This window comes from Bos indicus x Bos taurus, chromosome 3 (assembly GCF_003369695.1).
Source record: "Bos indicus x Bos taurus breed Angus x Brahman F1 hybrid chromosome 3, Bos_hybrid_MaternalHap_v2.0, whole genome shotgun sequence".
Taxonomy (NCBI): domain Eukaryota; kingdom Metazoa; phylum Chordata; class Mammalia; order Artiodactyla; family Bovidae; genus Bos; species Bos indicus x Bos taurus.
The window spans coordinates 103,863,890-103,885,398 of NC_040078.1; the positions used below are offsets into that span (position 1 = coordinate 103,863,890).

Below are 21,509 nucleotides of genomic sequence, written 5' to 3' on the forward strand. Positions count from 1 at the left end.
GGCAAGAATACTGGAGTGGGTTGCCATTTCCTTTTCCAGAGAATCTTCCCAACCCAGAGATCAAATCCACATCTTCTGCATTGCAGGCAATCTCCTGCATTGTAGGCGGATTCTTTACTGCTGAGCCACCAGGTAAGTCCATATTGGGTCATATTAATGGCCAAAATGTCCAGCTCTGGCAATGGCACCAAGACACATTTTGTGGAAGAACGGGATTGCTGTAAAGTTTGGCACAAGGTGGGGAAGGAGATGTCATGGACTTTTGGTTATAACTGACTCATATCCATGCTAGCTGGCCTTAGCAAAAGGAGGAAATTTATTAGGACACTAAGTGTCCTAAAGGAAGGGAGGCTTTGTGAGATACTAAACTCTGAATGCTATAAGAAGCCAAGGTTAGTGTTGTTTCTCTCTCTTGGGTCTTGTCTCTGTTTCTCTCTGCATTCTGCTTTATTTTCCATCTCTACAGACAAGCTTTTTCTACCCTCTGCTTACACAGAAGACAGCTACCTCAAAATATCATATGTAGCTGAATTTACATTGAATTTACACATCCTCCAGGTTCAAGGTGGGTAACAGAAACTAATTAGCATCTAATTTCCAATGTTAAATTCCTGAAAAAAAGAATCGTGTTGACTCAGCTCGAGTGTGGTATCCATCTGTATCTACCTTTGTGTTGGAGTCACACAGTTCAGACAAAATTAGGAACCTGCTCCTACTGACGGGAGAGGCAATTCTGAGAGCAGCGAGCACAGACTTAGCAGACAGCACACAGGGCGGTTACTACAAGAGGGGAATTAGCGTTTTCAAGGGGGATGAACATTTTTGAGCATCTACAGCATTTTAGGTACTGTTTGGTTGTTCAGTCGCTAAGTCTTGTTTCCGATTCTTTGTGACCTCATGGACTGTGGCATGCCGGGCTCCTCTGTCCTCCACTATCTCCCCAAGTTTGCTCAGCTTCATGTCCACTGAGTTGGTGATGCTATCTAACCATCTCATCCTCTGCTGCCCTCTTCTCCTTTTGCCTTCAATACTGTACTACTGTTTTGTATATCTCAGCAGCCATTATTATTTTTTTTTTTTAAAACTTTTAAAAAAGTAAAACAGTTGGAAATACTATAAAGGACTTTCCCCCTAGGCTATCTGAGAGTAAGCTGCGTACCTGACGCCCTATGTACCTTGACTACTTCAGTGTGCATTTCCTACAAAGATGTCTCCTTCATAACCACAGTACAGTCATTATTGACGATTGTCTACTAAGCAGACCCCATTCAGCTTTTTCCAATTGTCTCAATCACATTTTTATAGCAAAAGGACAGAGCCCAGAATCACAGTCTCATTTTGTTGCCTCGGCTCTTTAGTCTCCTTCATTCTGGAATAGTTTCTCAAGCTTTCCTTGATGTTTACCATGTTGACACTTTTCAAGATTAAAGGCCAATTATTTTATAATATGTCCTTCAATTTGAGTTTTTCTGACATTTCTCCATGACTGGGCTCAGGTGATATGTCTTTGGCAGGAATATCACAGAAGTGACGCTGTATTCTTCTCATCTCATCCTAGAAGTTGGCACATGTTTTTAGTTTGTTCCATTATTGATGATGTTCAAGTTACTTTATTAAGGTGGTATCTGTCAGGCTTCTCTGTAAAGTTAATCTTTCCTCTCTTTGCAATCGATAAGTTATAGAGAGGTATTTGAAACTATATAAATATCCCATTCCTCAGCAAACTTTCAGTGAATATTTATATCACCATGGACCTTTGTTTTCCTATTTTATTTAATGGGTTACAATCCATTAGTATCTTTAATTTGATGTTCAAACTGTCCTTGATTTGGCAAGTGGCAGCCCATCACACTGGCTTCTGTGTTTCCTTGACACATCCCCATTGTTCTCTTTCTTTCTTTCTTGTTTGTTTTTTTGGGAGGTTGTGTGTGTGCGTGTGTGTGGCTGTGAGGCTTGCAGGATCTTAGTTCCCTGACCAGAGATAGAACCTGTGCCCTCAGCAGAGAAAGCATAGAATCCATTAGCACTGAAAAGTCAAAGTGAAAGTGTTAGTTGCTCAGCAGTGTCCGATTCTTTGCAACCCATGGACTGTAGCTCACCCGGCTCCTTTATCATAGGGTTTTTCAGGCAAGAGTATTGGAGTGGGTTGCCATGCCTTTCTCCAGGGGATCTTCCTGACCCAGGAACTGAATCAGGGTCTCCTGCATTGCAGGCAGATTCTTTACCGTCTGAGCCATCAGAGAAGTCCCCCATTAGCACTGAACCACTGAACTGCCAGGGAATTCCCTCCCCATTGTTCTTTGATCACTTTTCCTGCTTTCTGGAACCTATCTGCAAGGAGCCCTGATTTCTTTTAGTGGAAAATGGAATTTAGAAGCCACGAATTGTGCACTAGACATACTCATTGCTAGTGAGGTATGGCTATTCCCAGGCTTCTCAGTGGACAGAATTAGGAAATATATGTATGATAATGTGTATATGAATTGATGCTTTTAAACTGTGGTGTTGGAGAGGACTCTTGCGAGTCCCTTGGACTGCAAGGAGATCCAACCAGTCCATCCTAAAGGAGATCAATCCTGGGTGTTCACTAGAAGGACTGATGCTGGAGCTCAAACTCCAGTAATTTGACCACCTCATGCAAAGAGCTGACTCATTAGAAAAGACCCTGATGCTGGGAGGGATTGGGGGTAGGAGGAGAAGGGGACGACAGAGGATGAGATGGCTGGATGGCATCACTGACTCGATGCACATGAGTTTGGGTAAACTCCGGGAGCTGGTGATAGACAGGGAGGCCTGGCGTGCTGTGGTTCATGCGGTTGCAAAGAGTCGGACACGACTGAGCGACTGAACTGAACTGAATGTGTACATGTATATACACATTATTTCTAAATTTCTTTATCTCTCTCTCTCTACGTCTGTTTCTATACATGATCTTGGGTCCCTAGGACTACATTTAAATCCACAGGGTTCAATCTCATTTTCTCCCATTTTATATTTGTAGTTCTCCTCTCTGATGGTGAGAATGTTGGCTTCCATTTTCACTGACGTATCTATATATTTAATCTGTTACCCTGTATGAGTTAACCTCCCATTTCTAATCCTATTCTTTCCCCTTCAGATGCCCTCTTCTCCTTTTGTGGGCTCTGACTCCTTATTCTGGGATGCCTCTTCTGCATGGACCCCCTCCTCACTGGTTTGCACTCTGACTCTTCATCCCAGGCCACTTAGCTGCAAAAATACCCTTTTTACCCTGCTTTGGTCCGACTCCCCATTCTGGCCTGTCCCTCCTCCATAAGTAGTGGAAGACCGCTGGACAAGGAAGTACAGCTTAGGCTCTGTTTATCTCTGACACCGACTAGCTATGGAATATTGGAAAGGTCACCCTAGCCTAAATCCTATCATCTCTCATCTGAATTTCTCCCTGCCAACTGGCCTCCGCAATCTTCCCTGGCTGCCCTCTAATCTGGTCTCTAAACAAAATGTGACCAACTCACTCCAATAAATAAAGACCAAGTTCCTAAAGCAACCTATGAGCCCATGCTTGGTCCAGCCTTTATGAATTCTCTCACCTCACCTCTCATCTTCTCTCTCCCTTTCGGCTGTGTTGGCCTTCTCTCGTTGGCACTTCGATGCTTCCTTGTTCTGGAAGGTTCTTCTCTAGCTACTCTCCCCACTTCTCCTCCCCTCCCCCTCACCTGACTAACTCCTATTCATCCTTCAGGCTCAGCTTGAGTCACCACTCCCGTCTAGAACCCTTTCCCAAGCTCCTAGACTGAGTCGATTCTCTTTTTTTGTGTATGCAGTTAGAAACATCTTTCTTTTTTCTGGGCACTTACCTTGATAATAATTATACATTTGTTGATGGGGCTTCCATGGTGGCTCAGCGGTAAAGAATCTGCCTGCCAATGCAGGAGATGCGAGGTTGATCCCTGGGTTGGAAAGATCCCCTGGAGAAGGAAATGGTGGCCCATCCCATTTTTCTTGCCTGGGAAATCCCATGGAGAGAGAAACCTGGCGGGCTACAGTGTATGGGGTTGCAAGAGAATCTGACACGACTTAGCAATTAAACACGAACAACATTGTTGATGAGCTTATTTAATTCAAGTCCCTCTCCTGCGATCGACCATAAGTTCAGGGAGAACTGGGGCTGTGTATATTCTTACTCTGGAGAAGGCAATGAGTACTCCAGTACTCTTTCTTGCCTGGAAAATCCCATGGACGGAGGAGCCTGGTAGGCTGCAGTCCATGGGGTTGCGAAGAGTCGGACACGACTGAGCGACTTCACTTTCACTTTTCACTTTCATGCATTGGAGAAGGAAATGGTAACCCACTCCAGCATTCTTGCCTGGAGAATCCCAGGGACGGCGGAGCCTGGCGGGCTGCCGTCTATGGGGTCGCACAGAGTCGGACATGACTGAAGCGACTTAGCAGCAGCAGCATATTCTTACTCATCATAGTGTCTTTACATCCAGAACAGTACTTAGTGTAGAGAAGGCACTCAGAAACCCTCTCACAGGACCTGACACCTAAATGGGAACTATGTAAGCATTTGTTGAACCTGAGTCGTCTTCACAGGACTGTTTTGAGGATTAAATGAATTTGTGTGTCATGAACATGAAAGTGCTTTGCAAGCAGGAAAGTGCTGTCTAGATGGAAGGTTTCATTATAACTCCCACCATTACTGATTTATAACCTTGCCAACCTTTTTGAAAGTCTAAATAAATCATGTGCCCCCCACCCCCTACATTCCTCTCCCATCTTAGAAATTCCTCCAGACTGGAGTGGAAAAATTATAGGCATTCGTCTTTTTTTAAGTAAAACTTTGGAATTTTAACCCTCTGGAAAATGACATTTTTAGTAATACTTCAAAGAGGAGCCACTTTATTCATCTTCTCTCACTCTAGTCAGCACTTTGGAACTGGGAGAACCTAGGTTTAAATTTCACCTCCTCACTAGTCGTGGGATCCCAGTCATCGAGCTTTTTCTTACCTTAGGGCTCTCTTACACATTGCCTGGAATGCTTGTTTCTCCCTCTTACATGGCTGATTCCGTTCAACCTTCAGGCATCTGCTTAAACACCACCTTCTCAGAGATGTCTCCTGTAATCATCCAAAGTAGGTTTCTCCCTGCCTTTTTTTTTTTTTTTGTACATGAATGTCCACAGCCACTTTATTCATAACAGGCAAAAACTGGAAACCACCCAGCTGTCCCTCGGTGGGTAAATGCGCATCAAACTGTGGCACATCCATACAGTGGAAAGCTAGGCAGCAATAAAGAGGAATCGACTGGTGAAACACTCAGCAACCGAGGTGGATCACCAGAATCTTAAAGGGAAAGGGAAAGTGAAAGTGAAGTCGCTCAGTCGTGTCCGACTCTTTGCGACCCCGTGGACTATAGCCCACCAGGCTCCTCCGTCCATGGGATTCTCCAGGCAAGAATACTGGAGTGGGTTGCCATTTCCTTCTCCACTCCCTGCCTTTTTTGATAACTGTACACTACTGAAGCGACTTAGCAGCAGCAGCAACAGCTGTTCATTTCCTTCCTAGCGCTTCACTTTTTGTTTCTTTATTGTGTAATGATTTCACTGGACGGTAAACTCCTTAAGGTCAGGACTGCAGCATGCAATGAGCGTCTGGCAGACTGGTAGACACTGGACAGATCTGATGAACTTAGATTAACTGAAGGCATGCAGTTTCCTCCTCTGATATTTCTTTTGCAGGGTTGTTTGCAGATGTAATCACAGATGCAGGTGGCCTCGCCTGGTGGAAGGCTAGTGGAAGGCATAGTGTAAGGCAGGCCCTCATTAAATGCTGATTCCTTTTTCTTCCCCTGGGCGCTTCCCAGCCACACCTTTGAATTATTCGTGACTTTTATTCTGGGCTTCTTTACTTTCAGCACCAAGTCCTGCAAAATCTTCCACATAATATATCTTGGATCTCCACAACCCAATGTAAGCCTGCTGACTCCCCCTTGAGACAAGTACCACTGTTCCTTAACTGGCCATCCTTTCTCTCTCTACTGTGTATGCTCTGCAAATTGCCCTGTAGGATAGTCTCCCTTCCTGATGTCTCTGTTACCTCCACTCTATCCCTGCACCTCTCTAGGTAAGCACTGTATGGAGGAGGGCATGCCTGAGCTCACCCACTCATGGGTCACAGTCTTAATTCCGACCTGCTTGTCACAGCTTGATCTGCTCACCTCATTATATCCTGCTCTCTGAATTTGCAGCCTTGTCCTTTTTTTTTTCTCGCACATACCCTTTTTCCTTTGGTACTGATCCTTGTTTAAATGTGGTTCAGCTTGGCCTAGGGGCCTTCTTTTTCCAGCAATATCTCCGTAAATGAGAACTGGACATGAAAAATTTAAATTTTCGATAGATATCAATACCGTCTACCAATTTTTTCCTGAGCTTAAACATCTTAGCTAGATTTCCCAGGTGGCTCAGTGAAGAATCTGCCTGCCACTGCAGGAGACACGGGTTCAATCCCTGGGCTGAGAAGATCCCCAGGCGGAGGAAATGGCAAGCCACTCCAGTATTCTTGCCTGGAAAGTCCCATGGACAGGGGAGCCTGGCGAACTATAGTCCATGGGATCCCAAAGAGTCGGGCATGACTTAATGACTGAGTACATATGTACGCAAACATCTTAGCCAGGAGTCATTTGCTTCTTTAAATTTGAGAAAGCCTCAGTCTAAAGCTCTTAATTTTTAGACAAAATCCAGTTGGAAAATGTGACTTGTCTATTTAATTAACATGAGCCAGGATCCTGGGCCAAGACTTCTTGATTCTAATGTTTTCCAATTTTAGTGTGAGCATCACTCAGGCAAAATTACTTGCTGCTTCTTGTTGACTGCTTCTTCCTCACCTCTCCTCCAGTAATTCAGTGCCGTATGATTACGACTAGAATAAAGCAGTGCTTACATATGAAGTATGCCTGGGAGGAAGTGCCAAGAACAGAAGGTTGACTTTGGAGGGGTCTGGGTCCTCATCTTCCGACCCTTTACTGATACCATTTCTCCTGCAGCTTTCAGCACATGGAATACTTCATTCCATGTGAGGTCGTGCCTCCTGCTCTGCAGATGCCCTCAGAGTAGTTTTCTGTTCGGTTCTCACAATCTCCCTAGGAGGCAAGCAGGAGGTAGGCAGGAAACTGTTATATATCTTTACAGCTAAACAAAAAGGTTTAGGTGTCGAGAATATCTGACTATCAGAAATAAAGGTGACTTTCACTTAACCATGTGACATGGTTAACCACCAAAATCATTCTAGCTCCTAAATGTCTTTTTTTATTTTCTCCATCCTTATTCACTGCCTTAGTTCTGGCTTCAAGTACTTGCTGGAACTATTTCAAAAGTCTTTGGATGAGTGTTTTACTCTTCCTCTTCCCCTCTGATCTCTCCTCCACACAGTTCCAGAGGATTCTTCTAAATCTAAATCCAGTTCTTTCTCCCTTTCTGAAATTTCTCTAATTTTTATCCCCATGCAGCAAGCTCCTTGGCATGACTTACTAAGCCCTCCATGATCTGTGCCCTGCCTGCCTCTTTACTCATTCCCTGCCACTCGATCCCTTATACTCTGTGCTCTGGCTTCACAGAAAAACGTATAATTCTCTAAACACAGCATACTACTTCATATCTCTAGGCTTTGCGTATGTGTTCATTCTGCCTGGGATGCCCTCTTTTCTTTATCTGGAAAACATAATCATCTTCCAAGCCTAGCTTAGACTTTTCTATCTTAGCTTGGTTGGTATAAAAAATACCATAGACTGGATGACTTAAACAAACATTTATTTCTCACGGTTCTAGAGGCTACAAGTTCAAGATCAAGGTGCCAGCCTAGCTGGCATCTGGTAAGAATCCAATTCCTAACTTGCTGACAGCTGCCTTCTCTTGGTGTATCTTCACAAGGCCAAAAGCGAGATCATCTCTCTCATGTCTCTTCTTGTAAGCGCACTAATCCCATTTATGAGGGCTCTACCCTCATAATCGAATTAACTCCCAGAGGCTCAACTTCCAATTACCATCTCACTGGGGATTAGAGCTCCAATATATGAATTTTGAGGAGACACAAACATTCAGTCCAAAGCGCTGACCATGCCTCTCTCCACTCCATTGTCCCCCTCTACCCTACCCATAGAATTAAACACTTCCCTGGTGGCTCAGTGGTAAAGAATCCATCTGCCAATGCAGGGGATGCAAGAGATGTGTGTTTGATCGCTGGGTTGGAAAGATCCTCTGGAGAAGGAAATGGCAACCCACTATGGTATTCTTGCCTGGGAAATTTCATGGACCTAGAAGACTGGTGGGCTATAGTCCATGGGGTCAAAAAAGAGTCAGACACAACTTAGTGACTAAACAATTTTGTTCTACTTGAAAACCTTATAATGTTACTATGATTGCATTTATACTATATTAGGAATATACTACAGATATTATGAATATACTAGTATATATTACAAATATAATAATGTACTTATTTACACTATGAGCAAACCTAGTAGTGGTGATGGAATTCCAGCTGAGCTATTTCAAATCCTAAAAAATGATGCTGTTGAAGTGATGCACTCAATATGTCAGCAAATTTGGAAAACTCAGCAGTGGCTACAGGACTGGAAAAGGTCAGTTTTCATTCTAACCCCAAAGAAAGGCAGTGCCAAAGAATGTTCAAACTACCACAAAATTTCACTCATCTTACAACTAGCAAAGTAATGCTCAAAATTCTCCAAGCGAGGCTTTGACAGTACGTGAACAAGAACTTCCAGAAGTTCAAGCTGGATTTAGAAAAGGCAGAGGAACCAGAAATCAAACTGCCAACACCCACTGGATCATAGAAAAACCAAGAGAATTCCAGAAAAACATCTATTTCTGCTTCATTATGCTAAAGCATTTGACTGTGTGGATCAGAAAGAACTGTGCAAAATTGTTAAAAAAGATGAGAATACCAGACCACCTTACCTGCCTCCTAAGAAACTTGTATGCAGGTCAAGAAGCAACAGTTAGAACTGGTCATTGAACAATGGACTGATTCCAAATTGGGAAAATAGTATGTCAAGGCTAGATTATGGCACCCTGCTTATTTAACTTATAAGCAGAGTACATCATGTGAAATGCCAGGCTAGATGAAACACAAGCTAGAATAAAGATTTCTGGGAGAAATAACCTCATATATGCAGATGACATCACCCTTATGGCAGAAAACGAAGAACTAAAGAGCCTCTTGACAAAGGTGAAAGAAGAGAGTGAAAAAGCTGGCTTAAAACTCAACATTTAAAACACTAAGATCATGGCATCTGGTCCCATCACTTCATGGCAAATACAAAGGGGAACAATGGAAACAGTGACAGACTTTATTTTCCTGGGCTCCAAAATCACTTCAGATGGTGACTGCAGCCATGAAATTAGAAGATGCTTGCTCCTTGGAAGAAAAGCTGTGACCAACCTAGACAGCATATTAAAAAGCAGAGGCATTGCCTTGCCAACAAAGGTCTGCTTGGTCAAAGCTATGGTTTTTCCAGTAGTCATGTATGAATGTGAGAGTTGGACCATAAAGAAGGCTGAGCATTGAAGAATTTTTGCTTTTGAACTGTGTGTGGTGTTGGAGAAGACTCTCGAGAGTCCCTTGGACTGCAAGGAGATCAAACCAGTCAATCCTAAAGGAAATCAGTCCTGAATATTCATTGGAAGGACTGATGCTGAAGCTGAAGCTCCAAAACTTTGGCCACCTGATGTGAAGAGCTGACTCATTAGAAAAGACCCTGATGCTGGGAAAGACTGAAGGCAGGAGGAGAAGGGGACAACAGAGGAGAAGATGGTTGGATGGCATCACTGACTCACTGGACATGAGTTTGAGCAAACTCTGAAAGATGGTAAAGGACAGGGAAGCCTTGCATGCTGCAGTCCATGGGGTCACAAAGAGTTGGACACGACTGAGCGACTGAACAACAACAATGAATATTCTTGTTTCCATGTCACTCATTCGTTCCCTGTAAAATTTCATCCTTGAATTCCTATCACTTCACACAAGGCACATGGAAGGTATTGAATATGAATATACATATATTTTAAAATTGAGATATAGTCCATGTACCATAAAATTCACCCTTCTAAAGTACCATTCTGTAGCTTTAGTATATTCACAAGATTGTGCAACCATTATCACATCTAATGCAGGAACATTTTTGTTACCCCAAAATGAAACCCAATACCATCGGCAGTCACACCTCAGTCCCCATGCCTACAGTCCCTGTTTTTGCTGTTCAGTTGCTCAGTCATGTCCTACCCTCTGCGACCCCATGAACTGCAGCATGCCAGGCTTCCCTGTCCTTCACTATCTCCTGGAGTTTTCTCACACTCACGTCCATTGAGTGGGTGATGCCATCCAATCATCTCATCCTCTGTCGTCCCCTTCTCCTCCTGCCTTCAATCTTTCCCAGCATCAGGGTCTTTTCCAATTAGGCGGCTCTTCACATCTGGTGGCCAAAATATTGGAGTACAGTCCCTGGCCAGTTACTAATCCACTTTCTGTCGCTATGAATTTACCTATTCTAGAAATTTCACATTAATGGAATCGTACAATATGTGGCTTTTTGTCTCTGACTTCTTTCACTCAGTACAGTATTTTCAAGGTTCATCTGTGTTGTAGTATGTATCAGTGCTTCATTCCTTTTGTGCCTGAATGATATGCCACTCACAAATATGGAAAGACCATATTTTGTATATTTACGCACCAGTTGGTGGACATTTAAATTCTATATTTTGGCTATTATGAATCGGCTGCTAAAAACATTCAGGTACAGGTTTTTTGTGTCAATCAGTATTTTAAGTCAATGAGTAAATGAGTGAATGGGTGATGACTCATCTTTCAACATGTGTTCTCTGGCCAGGATATGAATTACAATCTTTATTTCTTTTGGGCAGGTCTGGGCCGGGTCGTCCAGGCTGAGGAATATCTATCCCAAGCTCAGTGGACAGTCCTCAAATCAACCGAATGTAGTTATGCCATCCACTCCTTACTGCATCGGAACCTGGGACTTCTCTACATGGCTAAGGAAAACTACGAGGAAGCCCGCTATCATCTGGCCAATGATGTAAACAAGCTAAATTACGACACCTGAATGTATCTGCGAACACCTCTGTTTGGTTGTTGTTTATTGCTGTTTTCTTTTTACTGAGCGTTTCTCTGAAACTTTCTGTTTCCAACTATTTGTTTGGTGGACTATTAGCAAGAACACAATTCTAACAACCTGAGTTCAGAACTTTCTACTTTTTGTCTGTACATCCTTGCCCACATCACATCACTTCCCAACCCTCAGTTGCCCTGAGGATGATGAAGGGAGGCAGAAGAGCATCCTGATTAAGATGCTTTATGGGCTTTCCTTCTCATTCTAGTGGTGTCTTTTCACCAGGCACATAGACTTGGATAAATTATTTCACGTCATTCATCATCTATAAGACAGAAACCATAAACTAGTCTCTGCCTCATTGGGTCCAAACACAAAGAAATTGCAGAGATGAATAAGACAGCAGGTCATTTGGCTGTCTTATTATTTTTGGCTATTATTTTGCAGTACTTTGTGCAGTACTTTGGCTATTATTTTTATAAGTAACATCAACATCTTTTCTTCAGAGTGTGGTAATTACATTTAAATGACCTGACGTTGTGTGAAGGTGATTTGTAAACTATAGAACTCTGTACGGTTTAGACAGGATGATGAGGGTGATGATTGAGCTGTTCTTCCAAAGGTTTCTATTAGGATTTCAATATTGGACCATATCGGGACTTCCCCGGTGGCACTAGTGGTAAAGAACCCACCTGCCAATGCAGGAGACGTAAGAGACACGAATTCAATCCCTGGGTCAGGAAGATCCCCTGGAGGAGGGCGTGGCAAGCCATTCTAGTATTCTTGCCTGGAGAATCCCATGGACACAGGAGTGTGGTGAACTACAGTCCATAGGGTCACAAAGAGTTGGACATGACTGAAGCAACTTAGCACAGCACAGCACAGCACATGGGACAATATTACCAGAGAGGAGTTCCTGAGCCTGAAATCTGGATGAGGTTGGGGTGAGACTGCAGTCTCAATGAAGGCTGAGTCTTTCTTGAGCCTCTCCATTGGGCAGCCTTCCCTCTGGTTGCCTGCCACTGAACGATGTCCCTAAATTTGCTGGAAACCTTGCTATGTTGGTTATTCTCCATATCCCCTTACCCCAGATCCATTCTTTGCTCTACTCAGCCCTGGAAGGCTGACCTTTATGGACTGTAGAACCTGGACTTCACTGCTCTCTGGCCTCAGTTGCGTCTGGGGAGTGAGAGGCATGGCAGAGGAGGTTCTGAGGAGACAGAGGGTGAGGTATTTACTCTCTGCTGCCTTTCTGCACCAGTGCACTTCTGGCAAAGGAAGTGCTCCTCGTAGCCACAGCTCCCATCAGGTAGCCTTCATCTGCAGCTCTCTTTCTGGCCCTGGTAGCCCTGCTTTCTCCCCTGGTTTTCTCAGGAGTTTGGACCGTACCAGTCTCTTACTGTAACAGTCTCAATAGCACAGTCCCCAGTGCTTGACTAACTCTCATTGGTTCCTTACCCCTTCCACGTCTCTGGAGGTAAACCTTTTATTAAACCGTCCTCAGGGAATACTTGTAAGGGTACCATCTACTTCCACCTAGGAGCTTGACTCATGCACTTCTTCATTTGTGTTTCCTCTCTATACTCTACAACCTCCAACAAATCAAGCAGAAGCACATTCTGTCTTGAGCTGGACCACACAGCTAGCATTAGATCAAGCTCAGATTCCTCAGCCTAAGTTTAAAAAAAAAAAACCAAATTATTGATACATACCATAAAATTCAATGGTATGTACAATTAAGTGTACAAGTCAATGATTTCTTAATAAACTTATAAAGTTGTGTAACCATCAACATAATCCAGTGTTCACCCTTAAAGAGAGCCCTCATGTCCATTTGCAACCATTTCTCATGCCCCTTCCTATCCCTCTAGATTTACCTTTAATATACATATTTAGCCGTCTCTGGGGTCGCACAGAGTCGGACACGACTGAAGCGACTTAGCAGCAGCAGCAGCAGCAGCATACACATTTAATATAAACAATGATATGTGATCTTTTGCATCTAACTTCTTTCACTTAGCATAGTTATTTTGAGCTTCACCCATGTTGTTGTGTATATATCAACACTTCATTTATCTTATAGTTGACTCTCATGTAGATATACCACAATTACCCTTCACCAGTTGATGGACATTGGGGTTGTTTCCATCTTTTGCCTATTATAAATAATACTGATTATGAGCATTTGTATATAAGTCTTTGTGTGAAGAAAGTGAAAGTCGCTCAGTTGTGTCTGACTCTGCAACCCCATGGACTATACAGTCCCTGGAATTCTCCAGGCCAAAATACTGGAGTGGGTAGCCTTTCCCTTCTCCAGGGGATCTTCCCAACCCAGGGATCAAGCCCAGGTCTCCCACATTGCAGATGGATTCTTTACCAGCTGAGCCACAAGGGAAGCCCAAGAATACTGGAGTGGGTAGCCTATCCCTTCTCCAGTGGATCTCTCGACCCAGGAATCAAACTGGGGTCTCCTGCATTGCAGGTGGATTCTTTACCAACTGAGCTATCAGGGAATGTTTTTATTTCTGTTGGATATATGCCTAAGAATAGAATTGCTGGGTCAATAAACTATGGTGATTAAACTATGTTTAATTTTTTGAGGACTGGCAAACTGTCCCCCACAGAGGCCTCATCATTTTATATTCCCACCAGCAATGGACAAGAGGATTCCATTTTTGCCATATCTTTGCCAGTATATGTGATTTTCTGTCTTTTTAATTAGAGCCGTTATTGTGTGTGTAAAGATGTAGCTCATTGTGGGTTTTATTTTGCATTTCCTCAGTGACTAATCACACTGAGCATTATTTCACGTACTTATTAGTCATTGGTATATCTTTTTGGTGACATGTCTGTTCAGATCCTTTGCCCATTTTTAAATGAGGCGTTGTAAAAATTCTCTATAGACTCTGGATACACGTCCTTTATCAGACATATGATTTACAAAGAAAACTCAAGCACTCTCTTTCTTCCTTCTGCTATAGATTTATTTTGCCAGTTGTGCATTTGGAACAGAGCACATCAGGGCCTCAGGCGGCTACTTCCACCTGGCTAATATCTTCAATGGCCTTAAAAAGTTGGACCTGGCAGACACATTGTACACCAAGGTGAGTTGGGAATACGGGAGCTAAGCCTTGATACTTAGGCCTTATATCTTGAACCTGGTGTCAGACCATTCACGAGAAATTCGAGACACAGACAGAATGAAGTGACTGGCCCAAGGTCACATAGCTTAATACATGATATATTCCACTTCTCTTTCTTTGTTTCTCGTCTACCAGAATAGTTTAGTCCTTAGCATTCATAGAGCAGTGAGCAAATAACAAATTATGGGTCAATAAGAACAAAACCCCTCCAAACAGACTGCCATATACTCTGTCATAGGGTTTCCCTGGAGCTCAAATGGTAAAGAATCTGCCTGCAATGCAGGAGACCAGGGCTTGATCCCTGGGTCGGGAAGATCCTCTGGAGAAGGGAATGGCAATCCACTCCAGTATTCCTGGAGAATCCCATGGACAGAGAAGCCTGGCAGGCTACAGTCCGTGGGGTCGCAGAGAGTCAAACACGACTGAGCAACTAACACACACACACACATACTGTCATATCCCTAGCAGCAAGCTAAGGTGGTCATGTTGAAGTGTGGGATAGAGGAGATTAGGTTTTTAAGCAAAATTGATTGTGGGAAGGTCCTGTGAAGGGATCTAAGAACATGAAAGCACTTTAAAATGTCCATCTTTACCTGTGAAAGATTTAAAACTGTTTCCAATATATTAAAATGTTGGTTATATTCATATACACCTTACTTAGCAAATAACCATTTTTGCATGTGGTATAGGCTCTCATGCTGCTGCTGCTAAGTCGCTTCAGTCGTGTCCGACTCTGTGCGACCCCACAGACGGCAGCCCACCAGGCTCCCCCATCCCTGGGATTCTCCAGGCAAAAGTACTGGAGCGGGGTGCCATCGCCTTCTCCGAGGCTCTCATGCAGTGACTGTTTATTCATATTTTACACCCACTTCTGAGGACAAGGCATTGTGATGTAGCTGAAAAAAAAAGAGCTCTGGAATCAGGCAGACTTGAATTTAAACCTTGGCTGTGCCACATAGCAGCTCTTACCAAGAATCAAGTGTGATCTTAACTTTTCTGAGCCTCAGTTTAATTATCTATGAATTGGGAGTAATAAGAATAAGACTTCAGTTGGGATGTTGGGAGGATGTAAAGGAAGTTGTATGTGCTCAACATATGGCAGTCATTTTTTTAAAGAATATATTTAAACCTTATTTTGTAAATTAATTTTTATTGGAGTATAGTTGGTTTACAATATTATGTTCGTTTCTGCTGTACAGCAAAGTGAATCAGCTATATGTATACATATATCCCCTTTTTTTGGATTTCCTGCCCATTTAGGTCACCACAGTGCGCTGAGTAGAATTCCTTCTGCTATGCATAGGTTCTCATTAGTTATCTATTTTACACATGTGTGAGTGGGTTGAGTCATGTGTGCTCAGGTGTTGAGTCATGTCTGACTCTTTGCAACGCCATGAACTATAGCCCACCAGTCTTCTCTATCCATGGGATTATCCCAGCAAGAATACTGGGGTGGGTTGCCCTTTCCACCTCCAGGGTATCTTCGCAACCCAAGGATTGAACCTGGGTCTCCTGCAGCTCCTGCATTGGCAGGCGGATTTCTTCACCACCTAAACCACCATCCTCCAGGGGATCTCCCTGACTCAGAAATCAAAACCATGTCTCCTGAATTGGCAGGCGGGTTCTTTACCATTAGCGCCACCTGGGAAGCCCATGGATGCTGCTGCTGCTGCTGCTAAGTCGCTTCAATCGTGTCCGACTTTGTGCGACCCCATGGACTGCAGCCTACCAGGCTCCTCTGTCCATGGGATTTTCCAGGCAAGAGTACTGGAGTGGGATGCCATCGCCTTCATGGGTGATGCTAGGGACCTGAATTTTTCACAACACTGGCCAAATCTCTTTGATTTCTTTGTCTCAGTTTGCACATCTGCAAAATAGGGAAGATGGCATGGATGCACCCCATGACAGGGACAGCTGCTCTCCCTCTGAGGGGCAAAGTCTATGGATCAGAAGAGGTGAAGTCGCTGCTCTGCTTCCTAGGAAGAGCTGCCACTTCCCATTTAGGTCACCACAGAGCACTGAGTAGAGTTGCCTCTGCTGTATAGCAGGTTCTCATTAGTTATCTATTTTAAACATGTGTGAGTGCATGCTCAGGCGAACCACCATAGTAGTGTATATGTCAATCCTAATCTCCCAGTTCATCCCATCCTCTTTCTCCTCTTGGTATTCATACATACATGGCAGCTGTTATAATTAGACCCCACCAGGGCTGTCCCCAGATCAACCTGCCATGTGCCCTTCGCAGCCCAGCATTTGTCACACTTACCTTGGGCAAGCACCTTTGGGCTCCTAGGGCTCCCCCTGCCTCCAGGCACAATGAAATGGGGAGTCTGTAGATGGTCAGAAAGCCTGGCCAGAGGTTCTGCCCTCTCAAATGGCTGGTTCAATGGCTAAAGTCCAGCCTGCTTGTCTGATTACCATCTCCTTTCCCAACAGGTCTCTGAGATCTGGAACAAATATTTGAACGATCACTATCAAGTCCTCTCACAGGCTCGCATCCAACAAATAGATCTACTGGGCAAACGATTTGAGACTGACACTGGCTTGGGTAAGTGGCAATTCTTCCTGGGAAACAGAGCAGTGACTTCATTTCTTCTGATCCATAGACTTTGCCCCTCAGAGGGAGAGCAGCTGTCCCTGTCGTGGGCTGCATCCGTGCCATCTTCCCTATTTTGCAGATGGGCAAACTGAGACAGAGGAATCAAAGAGATTTGGCCAATGTTGTGAAAAATTCAGGTCGCTAGCATTACCGGTGGGCTGCCGTCTCTGGGGTCGCACAGAGTCGGACACGACTGAAGCGACTTAGCAGCAGCAGCAGCACCCATGGGCTCCCCAGGCAGCATTAGTGGTAAAGGACCTGCCTGCCAATTCAGGGGACGTGGGTTTGATTCCTGAGTCAGGAAGATCCCCTGGAGGAACGCATGGCAACCCACTCCAGTATTCTTGCCTGGAGAATCCCATGGACAGAGGAGCCTGGTGGGCTACAGTCCATAGGGTTGCACAGAGTCAGATACAACTGGAGTGACTTAACACATCACAGCACCACAGCATCACACACAGTCTTTCCAGTGGGGTTAATGAGGGACAGATTTGGAAGGAAAGAAAACCCTGCTAGAACCCCCTGAGATTTTTGCACAGCATCCATTTTTTTTTATGTGTTATCCTCCCAGGACACATGAGTGTCCACACAGAAGTCCAATTGCTCATTTGTTCTGGAGCCTCATCCTCTTCCTTTACTGGACTGTGAGCTTCTCAGTGGCATGGTGGATTCTGAGTCATCTCTGTATCCTCAGCTCAGCAAAGAGCTGAGGACTGAACACAGCACCATTCCTTCTGAGATCATAAAAATTGATGCAGGATCTAGTTTCTGCTCAAAAGAGACAAACAGTGTAGTGAGTGAGACAGAAACTATGTGGAAGAAAAGAACTTCAACAAGTACAAATTATATTACAAGGTGAGTCCCAGAATGAAGAAATGAGGACAGTTGGATGGTTTTGAAAAAGGAAGACTTCTTGGAGGAGAAGTTTTGAGCTAAGCTTCAAAAAATTCATAACTTTATTGACTTTTCTCTCATTATAAAAGTGGTTCATGTTAAAGCATAAAACTTGAAAATCATAGCTATCCAAGGAGTGTCAACTTTAACATTATAGTGTATGTCTTTTCTGTCTTTTTCTCTTAGCTTAGCCTCACGTGGGGAAAGCGGAAATGTTGTTGCTTAAGCATCTTTGGATTTGGGGAAGAAGAATTAAGATTCTGTGGCTGCCAGAAGCCTGTCTCCCTCCTCTTGATGTAGAGTGGAAACTGAATTGAACCCAAGGAATCACACCAGGACAAATTCCCTGTACTGGGGGGCCTGAGAAATCTAGGACTCTGAAAGAAAGCAAGCTAAGCAACTCAGGGACCTGTAGGAATGAAGTTTTTTTTTTTCTTTCAGTTTACTCTGATGATGGCACATTGGACAAAGCTGGTGAACTGCCTGAAGGCCGAGTGCCCTAACTGCTCAGTGCTTATCCCTGAGGGTAGACACCGCTGCCCCAGGGCCTGCTTCCTCTTTTCTCCCTTTCTTTCCATTGCAGATGAAGCCCAGGAAGCAGAAGCTATTCAGATCCTGACTTCAATCTTGAACATTCGAGAATCTACATCTAACAAAGCCCCCCAAAAAACGATCTTTGTTCTCAAAATTCTGTTCATGCTTTACTTCCTGATGATGAATTCTTCAAAGGCAAGTTCCCCTAGAAAAGCAGCAAGTCTAAAACAGAGGGAGAAATTCCTCTGGTTGGATTCAGCTGTTTTGTCCAGCTGCACTAGCTTTTGTCCGCAGAGTAAGCCCTTACTCCAAAAAAGTTCAGACACTCATGACATTTCCCCTGTGTTAAGTCCAACTGCACAATGAAAACAAGATTGCCTTCTTCCTTCAAGGGGACCACCCTAGGGTCACAGAGGTAAACTGAGGCTGGGCAGTGCTGGGAGGCCTGCAGGAAAGAAGGGCTCTGGGGAGTTCTTGGGGAAATGGAGCAGTCACTCTAACTACACAGTGATAGTGAGTTCCCTGCTGCTGGAGGGATCCAGGCAGAAACAATTCCAAAGGTAATCATTTTTGAGTGCTTATTACAAGCCAGTCACTAGCCTAAGTACTTTACATGAAGTATCACATGTCATTCTCATATCAACCTTACAAAGTAAGTCTTTTATCATCCCCACTTTACAGGTAAGGAACTGAGGCACAGAATGGGTCCGTTATTTGCCAAATTTCTTATAGAGTAAGTGGCGAATCTCAGGTTTCTTGATTTATTGATTGATCCACTCATTCAACAATTTATTGAACTTCTGCCATGTGCAAAGGATGGTTCTGGAGACTGAGGGTACAGTGGTGAACCACCAGCCAAGTTGCCTATTTCCATGGGACTTATGCTCTTCTGGAGGAGGGGAAGTCACAATAAACAAACACAGAAATGTGTAATATAGTTTCAGAGAGAAAAGCTGTACAAAGAAAAACAAAGCAGGCAAGAGGAAAGAGGAGAGAGGGTTGGTTGGAGGAGGCAATTTTGTGCAGGTGACATGGGAAAAGTTAAGATGTCCTTCCCCTGTTCCCTTCCTGCCTTCCTTCCTTCATTCTTTCCAATTGTCTGCAAACTTTTACTAAGCACCTACTGTACACCAGGGCCTGGAGGAGTTCCGGATCAGAGGGTTATAACAGAGATAACAAAGCCTGGGGCGCTGCGGGAGCATGAAGGAGGGACAGCCACCCCATGTGGGATGGAGGTGAGCGGGGTCAGGGCACAGAGAAGCATTTTCATTGCATTTCCAGGTTTACTGTGGACAAAACCTCTGCATTTCAGGGTCCCATTTTCTACTCAAAGAAGTCATTCCTCCAAGGTATTTTAAGGATGTTAGATCTGCAAGAGGTTCTTAGAAGAAAGGGCCACCTCTGTCTACTCAGATTGGTACCTTGCTTCCTTCAGGTCTGGAATCAGCTATCTGCTCTTGAATAAGGCTTTCCCTGTCCTCTGTCTGAAATGACAACCCCCATTGGACACGACTGAAGCGACTTAGCAGCAGCAGCAGTAGCAGCATTGCCATCGCTAATGCTTTCTGTCCTCCTGCCTGCTTTAGTTTTTTCTCTTAGCATGAATCACTATTTAAGACACCATCATATTCTACTTATTTGTCTTGTTTATTGCCTCTCTCTCCTGCTATATAGTAAATTTCACAAGGTTAGGAATTTCTGCCTATAGTCACAGTCTCTGAAACACAGTAGCCATTCAATAAATGTTTATTGAAAGAAAGGAGGGAAAGGGGAAAGAAAGGCAGAGAGGGAGGAAAGAAGGGAAGGTAGCAAGGAAGGAAAGATGAGCTGGAGTCTGTCTCAAGATGTCCTGTGAAACTTCTGTCTAAATCAAGACTCTGGGCCACCCGGACTCCCCAGATGGCAATTTACTGGTGGCACCTCTCACCTCTATGCCTCTCAGTGTTGGTTCAAAGGGCCCTGAGATGGAGAAAAGAGACTTTGTCCACTATAAACTCAGAAATTCAGCATCCAGATTGTCCTGTTCCCTGACCTCTCTCACCCTCATCCCACACGTGAGGCTAGCTAGGAAGACCTAGTTCATATGTTCACAAGTTTTCACAAAGAGCTCAGTGGGTGGTGTGAGAAGTTGAAGGATCCTTGCCCGTGTTTCTGGGGCTGAGCAGAGATGGGGCTTCCAATATAATACTTTTCTGTGACAATTTCCTTTTGTCTCTGCAATTCTCTTTCAGGCAGAGGAATATGCCTTGAGAGCCCTCCATCTAGCCAAAAAACAGAAGCTGAGTGTCCAGGAACAAAACACCATTCAAGACTTACTAAATCTCATCTCAGTTGAGGAAGCTCAACCCATTACTTAGTGACCCATGAGCTGTGCTCAATCAGGGATGATTGAGCATCTCATATATTTCAGCCTTGCATAGGGGCAGTGAGGTGCTATGAATTGCTGAAGTACCCACCCCATTCCCCTGGGACTGCATTCGTAGCTGTGTTTTTATTGTTATACAGCATATGTTGGGGGAATGTAGAGCTTTTGGCACAGAGATCAGTAAAACTCTTGTTTATTATGACTTTGTACAACTTTGAATAATGTGCTGTCAGTTCACTAACAAGGTATTCATAATTAAACTGCAAATAGTTTATCCTATTTCTCAGAGGTCTCCCAGTGATTCATGCTTCATAGCTCTTTGCCAAAGAAAGGGGTAGGGATTAGAGCTATATTGGAGTAAAGTTCCTCTATTCTGCTGTAATTAAGTTAGCATTAATTTGAAGTAGATTGTGATTAAAATGCCCATTATGATTCCTAGAGCAATCACTAAGAAGATTACTCTAAAAATAGTTAAAATCAACAAAGAAATTAAAATGGCACACTAGAAAAGATCCACTTAATGGAAAAGCAGGCAGTAAAGGAGGAATGGAGGAACAAAAAGGATGTGTGACACATAGAAAGGAAATTGCAAAATGCAGACCTAAATTGTAGGTCTTGGGCAGATAAGGCCCATGGGGCCTTTCAAGGAGCTCCAGTATAGATGGGTTAAATTACCCTTTCAAGCTGGTGTCTCTTTCCTCAGAGAATTATTTGAAGTGGATGCGAGTCATCTCTACTTTCTAGGGCAGAAGTACTCTGGAAGGTCTCCTGTGATGTCGGGGATAGAGTGCAGGCACTGGAGTAGACATGCCTGGTTCAAATCCTAGCTTCCTCACATACTAGCTCTGTGACCCCC

At 43.9% G+C, this 21,509-nt stretch overlaps 1 protein-coding gene across 4 annotated transcripts in view; it reads left to right on the plus strand.

The window, feature by feature from the left end:
• The window catches only part of ZMYND12 (zinc finger MYND-type containing 12), a 34,725-nt gene extending 13,793 nt beyond the window's left edge, over positions 1-20,932 (plus strand). For 3 of the 4 annotated variants that reach the window (XM_027537602.1, XM_027537605.1, XM_027537604.1), the window contains 5 exons: positions 10,916-11,085; positions 14,100-14,222; positions 16,698-16,809; positions 18,338-18,483; positions 20,520-20,932. In XM_027537602.1, coding sequence (XP_027393403.1) covers positions 10,916-11,085; positions 14,100-14,222; positions 16,698-16,809; positions 18,338-18,483; positions 20,520-20,645 — 677 coding nt within the window. In that variant the 3' untranslated portion in view covers positions 20,646-20,932. Of the gene's footprint in view, positions 1-10,915; positions 11,086-14,099; positions 14,223-16,697; positions 16,810-18,195; positions 18,484-20,519 lie in introns of those variants that run through there. The other variant, XM_027537603.1, reaches the window with a different exon arrangement.
• Positions 20,933-21,509: the final 577 nt, after the last annotated feature.